General features: G+C 38.1%; 1 protein-coding gene across 1 annotated transcript in view; it reads left to right on the forward strand.

Moving 5' to 3' along the window:
• The window catches only part of CFAP95 (cilia and flagella associated protein 95), a 93344-nt gene that overhangs the window by 35440 nt on the left and 39817 nt on the right, over positions 1–18087 (forward strand). The window contains exons 3-4 of the mRNA XM_082403709.1: positions 11385–11503; positions 12382–12441. Of these exons, the coding sequence (XP_082259835.1) occupies positions 11385–11503; positions 12382–12441 (179 nt within the window). The remainder of the gene's footprint in view (positions 1–11384; positions 11504–12381; positions 12442–18087) is intronic.

Here is an 18087-nt window from a genome sequence, read left to right on the forward strand (position 1 = left end):
ATGTTTTTCTTTGATTAACATAGTAGAATAGTATTTTGAGCACTACAGTCTTACAGATGCTTCTAGCATTCAGATCTAAGTACCTGAAAGAGGCATATGGATCAAATTGTTGTAAATGGAGTAATTTAAAATGTCAGTGGAGGAGAACCACTTACACCAGGGAAAAGGAAGATATTTAGGGAGAGTGGGCTGTTGAGTCAGGGCTCCCTCTTGCTTCCTATCTCCATAATCTCTGAGTTTGGAGTTGATGCCACTGGTTCTAGCATCCTCTCCTGGATCTACTTTGGATTGTCTATTCCAATATCAGCACAATTGCATCTGCCTTTCCTGTTTCGGGAATTCTGTATAAATTTTGGCCAACTTGAGTGTACTTTCTTTGTCTTATGCTGTAACTATGGGCTTATTAATTGTATCAAGTATCTGCCATTTCTAGGGATTTGGAACATGAATGAAATGAGGCATCTGCCATTTTGATCCCATTACCCTCCTTTGCAACTCTTCTTCTATATCAATAATCATGCCCTCATTTAACTTTTAGAGAAACTAGATTTTAATATTTCATATATATCAGTTTGCTTAAGCAGGTATAACTGTTAGGTTGAACAAATGGCACTCAAAAGGTGCAATCACACACACACACACACACCACACACACACACACACACACACTTTCTTTGCCTCTGTTGTCTTTTCACCCTACTTTGTGGAATTAGTTCTTTCTCTACCCCTGGATAAGATCTTGTGCAATTTCCATAATTTTTATGGTCACTCTCAGATAATTAAAAGTCTATTGGTCACATTTCAATAATTAAAATATCTCATCAAAATGATGAATTTTATTTAAGGTTAAAGATTTTCTTCTCCTCCAGCTAGAGTCTGCTCCAGGCCAGGGAAGTCTGCAGCGGAATGTGTGTGTAGAAGGAGGGTTGGCTGATTTTCTATTTCTTTGCTTAGTCTGCTCCGTCCTTCCCTCAGACAACTAGACAAATAAAAGGCCCTCTTGTGATTATTCTACTAATATTAATTACTTAACTGAGACTGCTTTTGTGACAAGCAGTGGTTTTGTTACCTGAAAGTGACCAGAAGAAAATATGGCACTTGTCCATAATTTATCTCTTCTAGGTGCAGGGAAAGAACAATCCCATAAAGGCTAACTTGAACCGGCAGTGAAGAAAAATAATGAAATTATTTTTTGCACCCCGTACGTCTCAGTTGTTCAAAATAATGATGGGAAGGGGGCCTCTCTGCTTCTCTGGGATCCTTTAAATAATCTGTATGTGGTACTACTGTGTTCACTTAGACATGAAAGTCGAGCCACAAAAACAGAAAACAGGACAAAACTACTGCTGAGAAATAAGAATAGCCTTTTGGATGATTTTTAAAGGTAAAGACTTTTAACAAAGTATCTATTACTTTTTTTTTTTTGTAAACAACAGCTGTTTATTTCTTAATTAATTAATTAATTAATTTTTTATTTTATTCATTTATTTATTTAATTTATGGCTGTGTTGGGTCTTCGTTTCTGTGCGAGGGCTTTCTCTAGTTGTGGCAAGTCGGGGCCACTCTTCATCGCGGTGCGCGGGCCTCTCACTATCGCGGCCTCTCTTGTAGCGGAGCACAGGCTCCAGACGCGCAGGCTCAGTAATTGTGGCTCACGGGCCTAGTCGCTCCGCGGCATGTGGGATCTTCCCAGACCAGGGCTCGAACCCGTGTCCCCTGCATCGGCAGGCAGATTCTCAACCACTGCGCCACCAGGGAAGCCCTGTATTACTTTTTGATGATGACTTTTTGGCAGTGGTAGGGGGAGTGCTGTTTAACAGGATAAAATAAGACTCTTCCTCAATTATGACTGAAGATCTAAGATAAAAGATGCCAACTTCTCCATTTCATAATGAGAACATGCAGAACATTTGGGTAGTAACTGGTTTTGAACCTCTTGATCTCTCATCCACGTTGAAGGTTAAAAAAAAAGGAAAAAAGAAAGAAAATGTTGAAACTGAAGAGACCTGGATGAGAGTATTTGGAATTTGGGGGAGTCATTTGGAAGGGTGTACATGCTGAGTCCCATCCCTCTTGTCCCCACTGGGTGGGGAAGCACCCACCAGTGCTGGGTGGAAGCATGTCCTGCTCATCAAGCTGTAGTGTGGGGCCTGAACATTATCAGACCGGCAATTTGATAAATGTTGCCCTGAAGTCGGGGAACTAGGTGGATTGGGATCTGACTCGTTCCTGAAGCAGCCTGTGGCATCAGAGGGGAGACTTGACTTGAGAATTACCTGCACTTCCGTCAGTATGGGTCAGAGGAGCATGCTTTCAGGGAACTCTATAAGGAAGCCAGAAAAGAAATGTCAATTGGGCATCATTTAAAATGAATCTTGCCAAGAGAGATTCTGCCAGGGGGTAAGTCATCCTCAGCACACAGAGGCTGGTTACACTCAAATGTGGAACTTGAGGGGAAGCCCTAAGTGACTTGCTCTTTTCCTGTACCTGTTACCCAGGTTATATGTCTACTGGGTTTTCTTTTTTTTTAAATAAATTTATTTATTTATTTATTTTTGGTTGCGTTGGGTGTTCGTTGCTGCGCGCGGGCTTTCTCTAGTTGCGTTGAGCGGGGGCTACTCTTTGTTGTGGTGCGCGGGCTTCTCATTGTAGTGGCTTCTCTTGTTGTGGAGCACGAGCTCTAGGTGCACGGGCTTCAGTAGTTGTGGTGCACGGGCTCAATAGTTGTGGCTCGCAGGCTCTAGAGCGCAGGCTCAGTAGTTGTGGCGCATGGGCTTAGTTGCTCCGCGGCATGTGGAATCTTCCCAGACCAGGGCTCGCACCCATGTACCCTGCATTGGCAGACGAATTCCTAACCACTGTGTAACCAGGGAAGTCCCTGGGTTTTCTTAAATGTAGCACATATGGGAAGAGTTCATCTTGGAAGATTAGAAATTGGGACTTAAAAAAATTGATACTCAGGAAAACGGGGAATAAGAATGATATCATGAAGTGCACGTCCTGTACACACATTAGATATTTTTTATATTACCATTTGACTCAAGCTAGATTTTATTATGCAAATTAAATGGAAATTTTAGTGATTATCCTGTGAGTTGGTGCTGTGTTAATTTAGCTATCTCACATATCAAATTGCCAATCTCCAGTTTGTGATATATATATAAAGCCCCAAAGACTTTTAAACATATGGAAGTGCTTTTATAAATTATCCACCCTATGTCAGGTTATGAACATTTCTAGACCAAAGTGATTTTTCACATTAAGATGGTGTAGGACTAGGTTTGCCTACGTGCAACAGAAACCAAAAATCAACAGTGGCTGTTCACATAAGGTTTTATTCTTTTATGTAAAAAGTCTAGAGGATAGCAAGCCAGGACTGGTATGGAAGTTCCATAAATTGTCAGAGACCTACTGCTTCTAGCTTCTTGCTCTGCCATCCCTTGTGTAGGGCTCAATATGGCTGCTGGAAACCTGTCATTATGTCCACATTCCATGCAGCAAGAAGAGAAACAGAAGCAGGACCTTTCCTGGAGGTTGTATATATTTATTCCACTTATGCCCTGTTGTCCAGAACCAGTCACTGGTCATATCTATGTATAAGGGAGACTAGAAAATGTAGTCTGAAACCTCATGGGCCCAGCTAAAATTTGGGGGTTCTATTATTGATGAAGATAGGAAGTCTAATATTGGGGGATAACATTTACCTCTGATACAAGGAACACAGAGGTTAAGAGTGGGCTCTGGAGTCAGATGGCTTCTTACTGATTCTTGGCTCCACCACTTACTAGGTTGTAACTTTGGTCAAGAGTTTACAGTTTTCCATGTCTTTATTTCCTTGGGTGTAAAGTGGGAATAGAGTTTTCATGAGCATTTAATGTGAAGACATTTAGAATGGTGTCTGGCCATGTGCTCTTGTTATTACCATTATCCCCATGATTTATTGCAACTCACCTAAGCTACAGCCAGGATAGCCTCTGGGTTTTATTTAATACTCTAGCTCTAGAACTTAGTAGGATGCCTGGCACTTCACAGATATGGATGGATGAATGAATGAATGAGTCAGACTGCATGTTTTGAATTGTGGAACTTCTACTTTTCTCTCTGGTTTAGCTGGGCATTACTTTATCCCTTTCAGCCTCAGTTTTCCCTTCCTTAAAATGAAGATGAACTATGCCAAAGGTCCTTCCTTTCTCCCTCCAGATCCACTCTCCACCCTTCTCAACCCTGCTCTGTGCCAAGCAGGCTGACCTTTATGGATTGCATCAGTGAGCTCTTTTGCCCTCTGGCTTCCTGTGAATTGCCAGGAATTGGCCTTTGGAAGGCACTGACAGGTGATCAGCAGTGGGAGGAGAGTTGGCTTGGACATTTATTCCTGTGCTTTCCTCCCTGCAGGGCCATGGATTGGCAGTGGCTATATGCTATGGGTTGAACGTTTGTATCCCTCCCAAATTCAAATGTTGAAATTCTAACTCCTAGTGTGATAGACTTAGGAGATGGGGCATTTGGGAGGTGATTAATTCATGAGGGTGGAGTCCTTATGAATGAGATTAATGCCCTTATAAAAGAGACACCAGAGAGCTCCTTCCCCACTTCTGCCATTGCGAGGACACTGTGAAAAGATGGCTGTCTATCAGCTAGGAAGTAGGCACTCACCAGTCACTGCTAGTGCCTTGGTCTTGGCTTTCCCAGCCTTCAGAACTGTGAGAAATAAATTTCTGTTGTTTATAAGCCACTCAGTCTGTAATATTTGTAACATAGCCTGAACAGACTAAAACACTGTGTCTGTTCTGAAAGCCACAACTACCAAGTGACCCTCTCTTTACAGCAGTAGATCATTCTGGGTTCCATAACTGCCCTACCCTATGCCTCCCCAATATTGCTGTCTTCAGGGTGCTTCATCATTGTTTGTTTATTTTCTGAATTCTGGCCACACTTTTATAAATAGATTCTTTATTAAACTCTCTTCATTCCCCATTTGATTTTTCTTTTCCTTCCACCACGATGATTGATATACAACACTCAGGGTTGCTTTAAGTATTTAGGGGAATAATGTATATAAAGTGCTTAATATGGTGTCTGATACAGAATAAGCAGTCAATAAACTTAAGAACCAGTAGTGCTATTAATTTCCATTCAATACTCATTATTTCAGTTTGGCAATATCTTTGTTTCATATAATTTTCAATGGTGTTGATTGATTTATTGAAATATTTTACTGTCAAAAATGATGAGATTCACAGAAAGAGAGACAAAATGAAAAGGCAGAGGACTATGTACCAGATGAAGGAACAAGATAAAACCCCAGAAACTCAACTAAATGAAGTGGAGATAGGCAACCTTCCAGAAAAAAGAATTCAGAATAATTATAGTGAAGATGATCCAGGACCTCAGAAAAAGAATGGAGGCAAAGATCGAGAAGATGCAAGAAATGTTTAACAAAGACCTAGAAGAATTAAAGAACAAACGGAGATGAACAATACAATAACTGAAATGAAAAATACACTAGAAACAATCAATAGCAGAATAACTGAGGCAGAAGAACGGATAAGTGACCTGGAAGACAGAATGGTGGAAATCACTGCCAAGGAACAGAATAAAGAAAAAAGAATGGAAAGAAATGAAGACAGCCTAAGAGAACTCTGGGACAACATTAAACACCGCAACATTCACATTATAGGGGTCCCAGAAGGAGAAGAGAGAGAGAAAGGACCCAAAAAAATATTTGAAGAGATTATAGTCAAAAACTTCCCTAACATAGGAAAGGAAAGAGCCACCCAAGTCCAGTAATCACAGAGAGTCCCAAGCAGGATAAACCCAAGGAGAAACATGCCAAGACACGTAGTAATCAAACTGAAAAAAATTAAAGGCAAAGAAAAATTATTAAAAGCAACAAGGGAAAAATGAAAAATAATATACAAGGGAACTCCCATAAGGTTTACAGCTGTTTTCTCAGCAGAAACCCTATAGGCCAGAAGGGAGCAGCATGATATATTTAAAGTGATGAAAGGGAAGAACCTACAACCAAGATTACTCTACCCAGCAAGGATCTCATTCAGATTTGATAGAGAAATCAAAAGCTTTACAGACAAGCAAAAGCTAAGAGAATTCAGCACCACCAAACCAGCTGTACAGCAGATGCTAAAGGAACTACTTTAAGTGGGAAACACAAGAGAAGAAGAGAACCTACAAAAACAAACCCAAAACAATTAAGAAAATAGTAATAGGAACATACATATTGATAATTACCTTAAAAGTGAATGGATTAAATGCTCCTACCAGAAGACACAGGCTGGCTGAAACAAGACCCTTATATATGCTGTCTATAGGAGACCCACTTCAGACAGAGGGACACATACAGACAGAGTGTGAGGAGATGGAAAAAGATATTCCATGCAAATGGAAATCAAAAGAAAGCTGGAGTAGCAATACTCATATCAGATAAAACAGACTTTAAAATAAAGAATGTTACAAGAGACAAGGAAGGACACTACATAATGATCAAGGGATCAATCCAAGAAGAAGATGTAACAATTGTAAATATATATACACCCAACATAGGAGGACCTCAATGCATAAGGCAAATGCTAACAGCTATAAAAGAGGAAATCAACAGTAACACAATAATAGTGGGGGACTTTAACACCTCACTTACACAAATGGACAGATCATCCAGACAGAAAATAAGGAAACAGAAGCTTTAAATGACACAATAGACCAGATAGATTTAATTGATATTTATAGGACATTCCATCCAAAAACAGCAGATTAGTTTCTTCTCAAGTGCACACAGAACATTCTCCAAGATTGATCACATCTTGGGTCACAAATCAAGCCTTGGTAAATATAAGAAAATTGAAATCATATCAAGCATCTTTTCCGACCACAACACTATGAGATTAGAAATCAATTACAGGGAAATAAAACATAAAAAACAGAAACACATGGAGGCTAAACAATACTTTACTAAATAACCAAGAGATCACTGAAGAAATCAAAGAGGAAATCAAAAAATACCTAGAGACAAATGACAATGAAAACATGACAATCCAAAACCTATGGGATGCAGCAAAAGCAGTTCTAAGAGGGAAGTTTATAACAATACAATCTTACCTCAAGAAATAAGAAAAATGTCAAATAAACAATCTAACCTTACACCTAAAGGAAATAGAGAAAGAAGAACAAACAAAACCCAAAGTTAGTAGAAGGAAAGAAATCATAGTGACAGGAGCAGAAATAAATGAAATAGAAAACAATAACAAAGATCAATAAAACTAAAAGCTGGTTCCTTGAGAAGATAAACGAAATTGATAAACCTTTAGCCAGACTCATCAAGAAAAAGAGGGAGAGGACTCAAATCAATAAAATTAGAAATGAAAAAGGAGAAGTTACAATAGACACCACAGAAACACAAAGCATTGTAAGAGACTACTGCAAGAAACTCTATGCCAATAAACTGGACAACCTGGAAGAAATGGACAAATTCTTAGAAAGGTATAACCTTCCAAGACTGAACCAGGAAGAAATAGAAAATATGAGCAGACCAATCACAAGTAATGAAATTGAAACTGTGATTTAAAATCTTTCAACAAACAAAAGTCCAGGACCAGATGGCTTCACAAGTGAATTCTATCAAACATTTAGAGAAGAACTAACACCCATCCTTCTCAATCTCTTCCAAAAAATTGCAGAGGAAGGAAAACTCCCAAACTCATTCTACAAGGCTACCATCACCCTGATACCAAAACCAGACAAAGATACTACAAAAAGAGAAAATTACAGACCAATATCATTAATGAGTATAGATGCAAAAATCCTCAACAAAATACTAGCAAACAGAATCCAACAACACATTAAAAGGATCATACACCATGATCAAGAGGGATTTATCCCAGGGATGCAAGAATTCTTCAATATACACAAATCAATCAATGTGATACAACCACATTAACAAATTGAAGAATAAAAACCATATGATCATCTCAATAGATGCAGAAAAAGCTTTTGACAAAATTCAACACCCATTTATGACAAAAACTCTCCAGAAAATGGGCATAGAGGGAACCTACCTCAACATAATAAAGGCCATATATGACAAACCCACGGCTCACATCATTCTCAATGGTGAAAAACTGAAATCATTTCCTGTAAGATCAGGAACAAGACAAGGATGTCCACTCTCGCCACTCTTATTCAACATAGTTTTGGAAGTCCTAGCCATGGCAATCAGAGAAGAAAAAGAAATAAAAGGAATCCAAATTGGAAAAGAAGAAGTAAAACTGTCACTGTTTGCAGATGACATGATACTATACATAGAAAATCCTAAAGATGCTAACAGAAAACTACTAGAGCTAATCAATGAATTAGGTAAAGTTGCAGGATACAAAATTAATGCACAGAAATCTCTTGTATTCCTATACACTGACAACAAAAGATCAAAAAGAGAAATTAAGGAAACAATCCCATTCACCATTGCAGCAAAAAGAATATAATACCTAGGAATAAAGCTACCTATGGAGGTAAAAGACCTGTACTCAGAAAACTATAAGACACTGATGAAAGAAATCAAAGATGACACAAACAGATGGAGAAATATACCATGTTTTTGGATTGGAAGAATCAATATTGTGAAAATGACTATACTACCCAAAGCAATCTACAGATTCAATGCAATCCCTATCAAATTACCAATGGCATTTTTTACAGAAGTAGAACAAAAAAATCTTAAAATTTGTATGGAGACACAAAAGACCCCGAATAGCCAAAGCAATCTTGAGGGAAGAAAACAGAGCCGGAGGAATCAGGCTCCCTGACTTCAGAGTATACTACAAAGTTACAGTAATCAAGACAATATGGTACTGGCACAAAATCAGAAATGTAGATCAATGGAACAGCATAGAAAGCCCAGAGATAAACCCACACACCTGTGGTCAACTAATTTATGACAAAGGAGGCAAGGATACACAATGGAGAAAAGACAATCTCTTCAATAAGTGGTGCTGGGAAAACCAGACAGCTACATGTAAGTGAATGAAATTAGAACACTCCCTAACACCATACACAAAAATAAACTCCAAATGGATTATAGACCTGAATGTTAGACCAGACACTGTAAAACTCTTAGAGGAAAACATAGGAAGAACACTCTTTGACCTAAACCACAGCAAGATCTTTTTTGACCCACCTCCTAGAGTAATGCAAATAAAAACAAAAATAAACAAGTGGGACCTAATGAAACTTAAAAGCTTTTGCACAGCACAGGAAACTATAAACAAGATGAAAAGACAACCCTCAGAATGGGAGAAAATATTTGCAAATGACTCAATGGACAAAGAATTAATTGCCAAAATATATAAACAGTTCATGCACACCAATATTAAAGAAACAAACAATCCAATCCAAAAATGGGCCAAAGACCTAAATAGACATTTCTCCAAAGAAGACATACAGATGGCCAAGAGGCACATGCAAAGATGCTCAACATCACTAATTATTAGAGAAATGCAAATCAAAACTACAATGAGGTATCTCCTCACACTGGTTAGAATAGGCATTATCAGAAAACCTACAAACAAATGCTGGAGAGGGTGTGGAGAAAAGGGAACCTTCTTGCACTGTTGGTGAGAATGTAAATTGATACAGCCACTATGGAGAACAGTATGGAGATTCCTTAAAAAACTAAAAATAGAATTACCATATGACCCAGCAATCCCACTACTGGGCATATACCCAGAGAAAACCATAGCTCAAAAAGACACATGCTCCCCAATGTTCATTGCAGCACTATATACAATAGCCAGGTCATGGAAGCAAAGTAAATGCCCATCGACTGACGAATGGATAAAGAAGAAGTGGTACATATATACAATGGAATATTACTCAGCCATAAAAAGGAACGGAATTGGGTCATTTGTAGAGACGTGGATGGACCTAGAGACTGTCATACAGAGTGAAGTAAGTCAGAAAGAGGAAAACAAATATTGTATATTTACGCATATATGTGGAATCTAGAAAAATGGTACAGGTGAACCGGTTTGCAAGGCAGAAATAGAGACACAGATGTAGAGAACTAACGGATGGACACCATGGAGGGGAAAGCGGGGGTGGTGGTGGTGGTGGTGGGATGAATTGGGAGATTGGGATTGACATATATACACTAATATGTATAAAATAGATAACTAGTAAGAACCTGCTGTGTAAAAGTAAATAAATCAATAAAATTAAAAAAAATGATGAGAGCATATCTAAGGTTAATTTTGGGGTCAACCTTACCTTAAAACAAGATGATACCTAATAATTTTTTTCCCTAAAAGATAACGTCTTATTTTTCGTTGAAGTATAAAATATGAAGCCCAATACAGTGTCCCCTGCCACTGACTTGTGAACTTTGGAATCTATGAGGAAGAGTAGTTGAGCTAAGAATATAGGAGTCAGAGCTAGGAAATTAGGCTGGGAGGCTGCTGATTCAGAAGGTTGAGGTCTTAGGGGCCAGTGGTCATAGAAGCCTAGGAGTAGACCAGGGAGCCAGGATCAGAGACTACAGTTAAAATTGCTTTGCGTAGGATGGGTTCTTAGTTTTACAGAGCCTTTTTATACTTAACAAAAATGGACCAAAGGAATTTGACTCTAGCTATGATACTCTTGCAGCTGAAGTCTCCAAATTTCTAAACAGTATTTTCTCTTTTCTGAACAAATCTAGTGGAATTAATGTGATCTTGGGCTTCATTGGATATCTTAGGGAAGCTGGTCTTCAGATTTGGGGAAAGTAGTTGGTTTCTCGGTGGCAGTGAGTTCTGAATCTCTGCTGTGAACCTCCTCATTTGTGATCTTCTAGAGTTTTGTATGGGAAGAATATTGAATCCTCAGCATCCATTTTTGTTCTGAGATCCTCTAGATATTACCATGATGCTTCTGCAATTGACTTTAGTACACCCTGTAATTATCAGGTTTTTCTCGTAGTGATAATTGCTTGATAATTCATTGAATTATCCTCTGTGATAGAGAATGGATAATGATGATGATGATGGTATCTGAAGTCCTATGTGATTTACAAAGTGACTGGTACATTTTCTTACTTAGAGAAGTTAAAATATACTAATCTTGAGAAGGAAATAGAAAGCAAATAAGCATTAGTATGTAGTTGAATGCGGTACTTTCCATTTCATGGAAACACCAATTTGATTTTTATTTTCCAACAAAACATAGTAAAGAATTGCCACTTTCACATATTTATGATGTAATCATTGACTGCTATGGGACATTTCTTATTTTTGAATGTTAATGGAGTCAACAATTAAAATCAGAATGTACTTCAGAAATATATTTTAGTAATTGAGCATTTGTGGCAATTCATTTATTTTCCTTGTATGCGGCTTTTATTTTTCCAGATTTGGATATCAGAAACACATGAGAAAATGGCACAAGTTTGTTTAAACACAGAATTGGCTGAAATGAAGAGCAAAGCTTTATTGAATGAGGAAACGATGAGCTCTGGAATTATTGAAAGGTATGCTTCATACTGTCCTTTGCTTAGAACAGGCACATTCAGGAAAGGGTTTATATAAGTAGTGAAGAGGTATAGTGGCCCCAGGTACATATTACAGGACCACATCAAGCACAATCAACACATCCCAAGCTTCCATGCTTTCTGTTCATGCTGTTCCCTCTGTTTGGAATTCCTTTCCCTTGTTTGTTTGCCAATCAGCACTACGCATTCTAGGTCCCTCTAAAATGTCATTTCCCCTTTACACATTTTTTTCTGGTCCTGGTTCTGACGACTTAGGTTTGAACCCCATCTCCACAATTTACTTGTGAAAATTATGTGGTATCTATAATCCTCAGTTCATAAAGTGGGAATTATAAAAGTATCTACTTCATAGGGTTGTTTTAAGTTTAGATGAAAAGAAGTATGAAATGTGCATAAAAATGCTGCCTGACATGCAGTAAGAATTAGGTAAGCTGTCATTAATCAGAATTAATTGCTCTCATATTCTTGCTCTCTGAGCATTTTGTTTATGTTCTACATAGCAGTTGGACTTACATTCAAGTTATTTATATGAAAGTGTTTCCTCTGAGATTGTTCCTTGAGGGTAGGAACTGTTTCTTAGTCACATCTGTAGTTCTGCAGCCTGGCATAGTGCCTTTCCATGGAAATGTGTGACATAGACTTCATCGTGTATTGTAGTTATTGGACAAAATGCTGAAATTTCTTTCCATTTATTTGTTGGGACATTTTATTTTGCAAAGTGTATTAAAGTTGCAAACATGGAAATCCTTTAAAAAAATTATAATAAAAATTCAGCTCCCAAATTAGTTTTGTATAGCTCTGAAAGTTTATAAATATCAACTTGACATGTTTTCTAAAAATTGTTATCTTGTTTCCAGGGACACTGGATTGCCTACCACAGGTTTTGGAGCTCTCTTTCCTAGACACCCATCAGATTGGTACGAAATGTTCGTAGTCCCTAAACTGCTGCAGATTGCACAAAATGTTTCTTAATGGTTCAGGAGGTTTGTTTGCAGGGGTGAAGGAGTGAGGGGTGAACCAAGGTCAACAAAGTGCTCTTTATGTGCCATCTTACAGACTTCTTTCCTTTTTTTAAAAAAATGGTGTTTATTTTTTTCCAACTTATTAATACCAACAAACCTGTTAGAAGAAAAATAGATTATCATTTAAAAACAATTATGAACAGTGATATGTGTGTGTTTGTGTGTGTGTGTGTGTGTGTGTGTGTGTGTGTGTACAAAAAAATCAGCATTAGACTTCTTTAACAAAAGTTTTTTCCCATCAATATGCAAGCAATAATAATAATAATAATAATAATATAGTAGTCAATACTCATTATTTGTAGATTCTATATTTACAAGTTCTCTTACTTGCTAAAATTTATTTGTAACCCCCAAATCAATACTAAGGGTGCTGTTGCAGTCATTAATGGATATGCATAAAGTGGCAAAAAATTTGAGCCACCCAATGCACACATTCCCAGCTGAGGTAGAGCAAGGCAAGACTCTGCCTTCTTGGTCCAACTCTCATACTGTACGCGAGTGTCCTTTTCATGGTCATGTATTTTTTTTGCATTTTTTTGTGGTTTTTGTTGGTGATTTTGCTGTTTGAAATGGCTTCCAAGTGTAGTGTTAAAGTGCTATCTAGTGTTTCTAAGGGCAAGAAGGCTGTGATGTGCCTTATGAAGAAAATAGGTGTGTTAGATAGGCTTCCTTCAGGCATGAGTTACAGTGTGGTTGGCCATATTCAACATTAATGAGGCAACTATATATTGAATAAAATGTCTCAAACAGAAACACACATAAAACCAAGGTATGTATTGATTGGTTGATGAAAATGTTGTGACCAGAGGCTTGAAGGAACCTAGCTCTGTATTTCCTACAGAGCTAGGAAGAGGTTCAGGATTTGCTAATTCAGTGTTCACAGTGCCTTTATAGAATATTACTGTGAATAATGAGAATTGAGTGTATAGCAAGAAACTACTATTTTTTACTGATAAATAAATTTCTTTTGGGGGCAGCATGACTTGTTACTACAGAAAAGAAATTTCTACTCATCTTTCTAAAGAAGACAAACTTTCATAATTTCTGTAATGATAAATAGATAAGTGATGAAATATAGGTACTTACAAGCATGAGAAAATTCTGTGTTGGATTGTGTATTATGAAGATATGAGTATATATCATCACTGGAAATTTAGATGTTTTTGCTTCCTTTGAGAGCTGTCTGGCATTAGAGCTAACCTGTTCTGCAGAGTCTGCCTAGGGTGGGGGTGGAGAGTACCCTAAATGATAATGCCCCACCCCATTCATAGTCATCTGTTATAATTTTGGCCAGGTGTTCTTAAACTGCGGGTTCTAATCTTCATTACTCCTGCAAGGCTGGCCTGGTCTGTGTCCCCTACAGCCTGCTGTAGCATCTCTAAGTAGGCTGGAAGATCCACAGGGAGTATTCCCAGAATGATCGTTGAGGAGGTGGGCTTCTGGCTTCCATCAAGGTGATGAACTAAAAACAACCTGCTGGCTCCCTTTCTTGCACTGAAATCTAGAAATTCCAATAAAGACATGGGTAGACAGAATGAATCCAGAGGCAGACTTTGACAGCTATATCAAAACTCTGAGAAAATCTTTAGAAAATGATGGGCTAGAGCAGAAGATTGCTGAGGGATGGGATGAAGGGAGAAGAGAGAAGGCAGGGTTGAGGTCTCTACATGGAGACTTGGGCCAACCCAGGGTGAGAGCTGTAATCTCAGTGGGCCAGGCTTGGATAGGAGCTGAACAAGGCTTATCTATTGAGTTTGCAAACTTGGATTATATGCTCCAAGTTGGATTTTTCTGCATTGATTTTGACTGCTGTTTTCAGCCCAGGACAGAAAATGAGACACCCAGGGCTTTACATAATAGAAATTTTGATGCCAGCAACCTACCTCCCTGCAGCTCTGATCTCAGCATTGAGATCTATAATGCCAGTACAGATAGCCAGGAGGACCCTGGGTTGTCTCCCCCAACTCCAATTAGGGAAAGCAATCTCAGATATAGAGGAACTAGGCAGTATATCTTGAGGAGAAAGAAATGCCAGGGAAAATAAGTGCAGTTAATCCCAGAGAAGTGCAGTAGAGGCACTCAACTCATATCTCCTACACATACACTGAAGACACCAGCTAAGCCTCCCTTTTCAGTGGACCACTTATGTAGTCATCAAAAGCAGAGGCACACATTAAAAAAAAAAAAAAGAAAAAAAAGCAGAGGCAACTGATCGTCTTAGTAATAATACAGATGAATTCCCGGTCTTAAAAAAATATCATGACACATGTAAAGAACAAAAGCATCATGAAGAATGAAAAGATATAGGCAACCTATACCAGATGAAGTAGACCTGATGGAACAAATGTAACAGGAATTTAAAACCAAAGGAACCAAAATTTAAAGCTTTATTACTTAGAGAAATAAAGACAGTTACAAAATAAGGCAAAATAATAAAAATCAGGTTGACATTAACTTCCCAACAGCAACACTGGATGCAAGAGCATAATATTAAAATATTGAAGGAAAAGAATTTTGAACTCAGAATTATTTAAATTTGAGAGTCAAATAAAGATATCTTCAGGCATATGAGGACTGGTTTCAGACTTACTATCCTGCCACAAATAACTACAGGACTGAGCAAAACATATTAGGCAACTGTTGTCAAGGGTTGGATAGCAGCCAGCGTGGTTCTGTGCTCCTGAAGATGAGATGTGAGCATCACTTATGCACTGAAGTCACTTTTCCTGGCTGCAGCGCAGCGGAGTGAGCCCAAGAGTAGAGCAGTGTTATTGTTGAGCTGGGAGGCGGGAATAGGAATTTAGAGCTTCTGATGTAACTGGAATTTGTAGGATACAGTATTGGACAGAAGGAAGTTGTGTTTGGAGGTGGGAACAGTAGTCTGCATGAGATTTCCCTCAGGTTCTTAGTCAAGGGCTGGGCTCTGCATGCACTATCAAAATAGTACATACTCCTGCTTTTAAAAAATCAAATAGAACTGTCTATAGTGTATTCTAAAATTTCACAATGGTGCTCCCTCCTGCATGGTAGTATTGTGTAGTGGGCTTCAGGGCTCCATTACCTGCTTTCAAATCCTGGCCCTGCCACTTACTAGCTGTGTGAACTTGGGCTAATTGCTTAACCATTTTGTACCTCATTTTTCTTCATCTGTAAAATGGGGATGATAATTATAAAGCCACCATGTTATAGGGTTGTTGTGACAATTAAGCAAGTTAATACATGTAAAACAGTTAAAATAGTAATTTGTGCATACATGGTAAATGCTATGTAGATCAGTTGGGCAAGACACTTGGCAAACCCTTTTCGTCTAGAAACACATATCTATCAGTTCAGGAAAATATTCTTGATTTATTTCATTGATGATTTATACCCTCCATTTTCTCTGTTCTCACTTTTTGGAAATCCTTTATGTGGATGTTGGTTTGCCTGGCCTGGTTCTCTGATTTTCTCATCTTCTCTCTATTTTATATTTATCTTTATTGTCTACTTTACTCTCTGTGTCTTCAACCCTACTATTGAGTTCTCTTTTTGTTTTCTGAATCCTTCTGTTTTTATAGAATCCTTTTTTGTTGTTTGTTTCATGACTGAACTATCTTCTCTTATCTGTGTGGGGATGTTAATAATAGTTTGTTTTCCTTAATTTTTTTCTTCATGCATCGTATCTATTTCCTCCAAGATACTTTTTATTAGTTTGCCTTTTATTTGTTTGCTTGGTGTCTATCTTCCATACTAGAAGCTTTCCTCAGATGTTTGCTAATTAATTCTTGGTTCTCTGTGCATGATTAAGAGATGAAGGTCAGAACCTGTGTGTGAAGCTTGTTGATTTGGAGCTTCACTGGAGGAATCTAGGTGGGCCATTTTTTTTGTAGAAGCCCTGGTATCAGTATTTTTAGTCTTTCCTCATGGGCTGGTCACATTCCCCAGAGGAAGTTCCCCAAATTGCCCATCTAAATGGCGAAGGGCTGGTGCCTGTGTTCTTGAAGTGAGTAGGGCAGTTGGCTGGGACATCAATATTAATCCTTCATCGTGTATGGTCACCGAACTGTGTTGTTGGTCAAGAACTTTCTCTTTTACCCTTCCTAGTGAATAAATTTCTAGTTTCCTGCTGGAGTAGGGGAGGGGCAGTTATCCAGCAGTAGGGTGTAGAGGAGGAGCCTGGAGCTCATGTGCTTCTCAAACAGCTCTCCCCTAATCCTCCTTTGCTGATTTAGGATTTATTCAGCTTTCTGCTAAGTCAGAGACCACTCGTCCATCTCTTGAGTTTCCAAAATTTATTTCTCTTGTCCCTTTTCTGTTCTCCTTGTTCTTGTGGGTTTATTTTTACTTTTTTGAGTATCTTTGACTTTAGTGGAGCTTTTTGAGGAAGCAAGATTTGATGTGTACATTCAATCTTAACCCTGAAGTCATTCAGTCTCATCTGAAATGTCACCTCCTCCAGAGGACGTTCTCCTTGTTCTTGTGGGTTTATTTTTATTTTTTATTTTTTTGAGTATCTTTGATTTTAGTGGAGCTTTTTGAGGAAGCAAGATTCGATGTGTACATTCAATCTTAACCCTGAAGTCATTCAGTCTCATATGAAATGTCACCTCCTCCAGAGGACCTTCCCTTCCTACTGCCACCCCCAGCCTATCTGGTAGGTCCCTTGTGAGTGTTCATAGCACCATGTACTTCTTTTATCCTTACACTATTCATTTAGGTTGCTATTACTTACATTCTTATTTGTCTTTCTTTCTGAATTCAATGCTCTGAAGCACAAGGCTGTCGCAGCTCTCCCCCAGTCCTAACAGAGAGCCTGACCTGCAGCAGATATAATTAATTTCTTGAATGAACAAATTAGTTATTTCTGATGTTGAACAGCAAATTATAATGGAAAAGGGGTATGACTAATTCCTATTTTACTTGATTTAGGACTTTAAGTCCTGAAGAACCAAAGTTGTTCTCAATTCTATTCTGGTAAATACATTAAAAGACATGGTCTTTTAGAAAAGCAGCCCTTATTAGTTTGAATTGCTAGAATTACTTGTTTTTTTTACTTGATTCACAAGTATTAACAAGGAAATAAATACATGAGCACCATCAACCATCCTCCACTAATTCCATATGTAATTCTTTCTTTCAGTTAATGTACACTAATTATAGGATGTTCCATACAATAGAATGCTGTGGTGTTTTAGAATCTGCTGTCTTGAATATTAAATATTCTTTTGCTTCTTGCCAACTGTACAGCTGTAGGAGTTAAATGTCAACTTTAAAAGGCAATGAATAAAAATGAGTTTGCTCAATGGACCAAAATAATGTGCTTCAACTTGTAAAAGAAAAGTTGTAATCATAATGTAAATTTAAACTTCAGGTTACCTCAGTGGAAAAAATCCGAATACAGGTATAGCTTTGTTATTAAGGAGACATTAGTCAGATGCATTTATCTTAATTTTAGATAACATCCATTATGTAGTGATGGCATTTGACAGTCTGTTTCTTTTCTCACAACTCAAGCAATAGCCCACCTACTTTATTTTGAACCAATGTGAAGGAGATGCAACA

Source organism: Balaenoptera borealis, assembly GCF_965194805.1.
Source record: "Balaenoptera borealis genome assembly, chromosome: 8".
NCBI classification, from domain to species: Eukaryota; Metazoa; Chordata; class Mammalia; order Artiodactyla; family Balaenopteridae; genus Balaenoptera; species Balaenoptera borealis.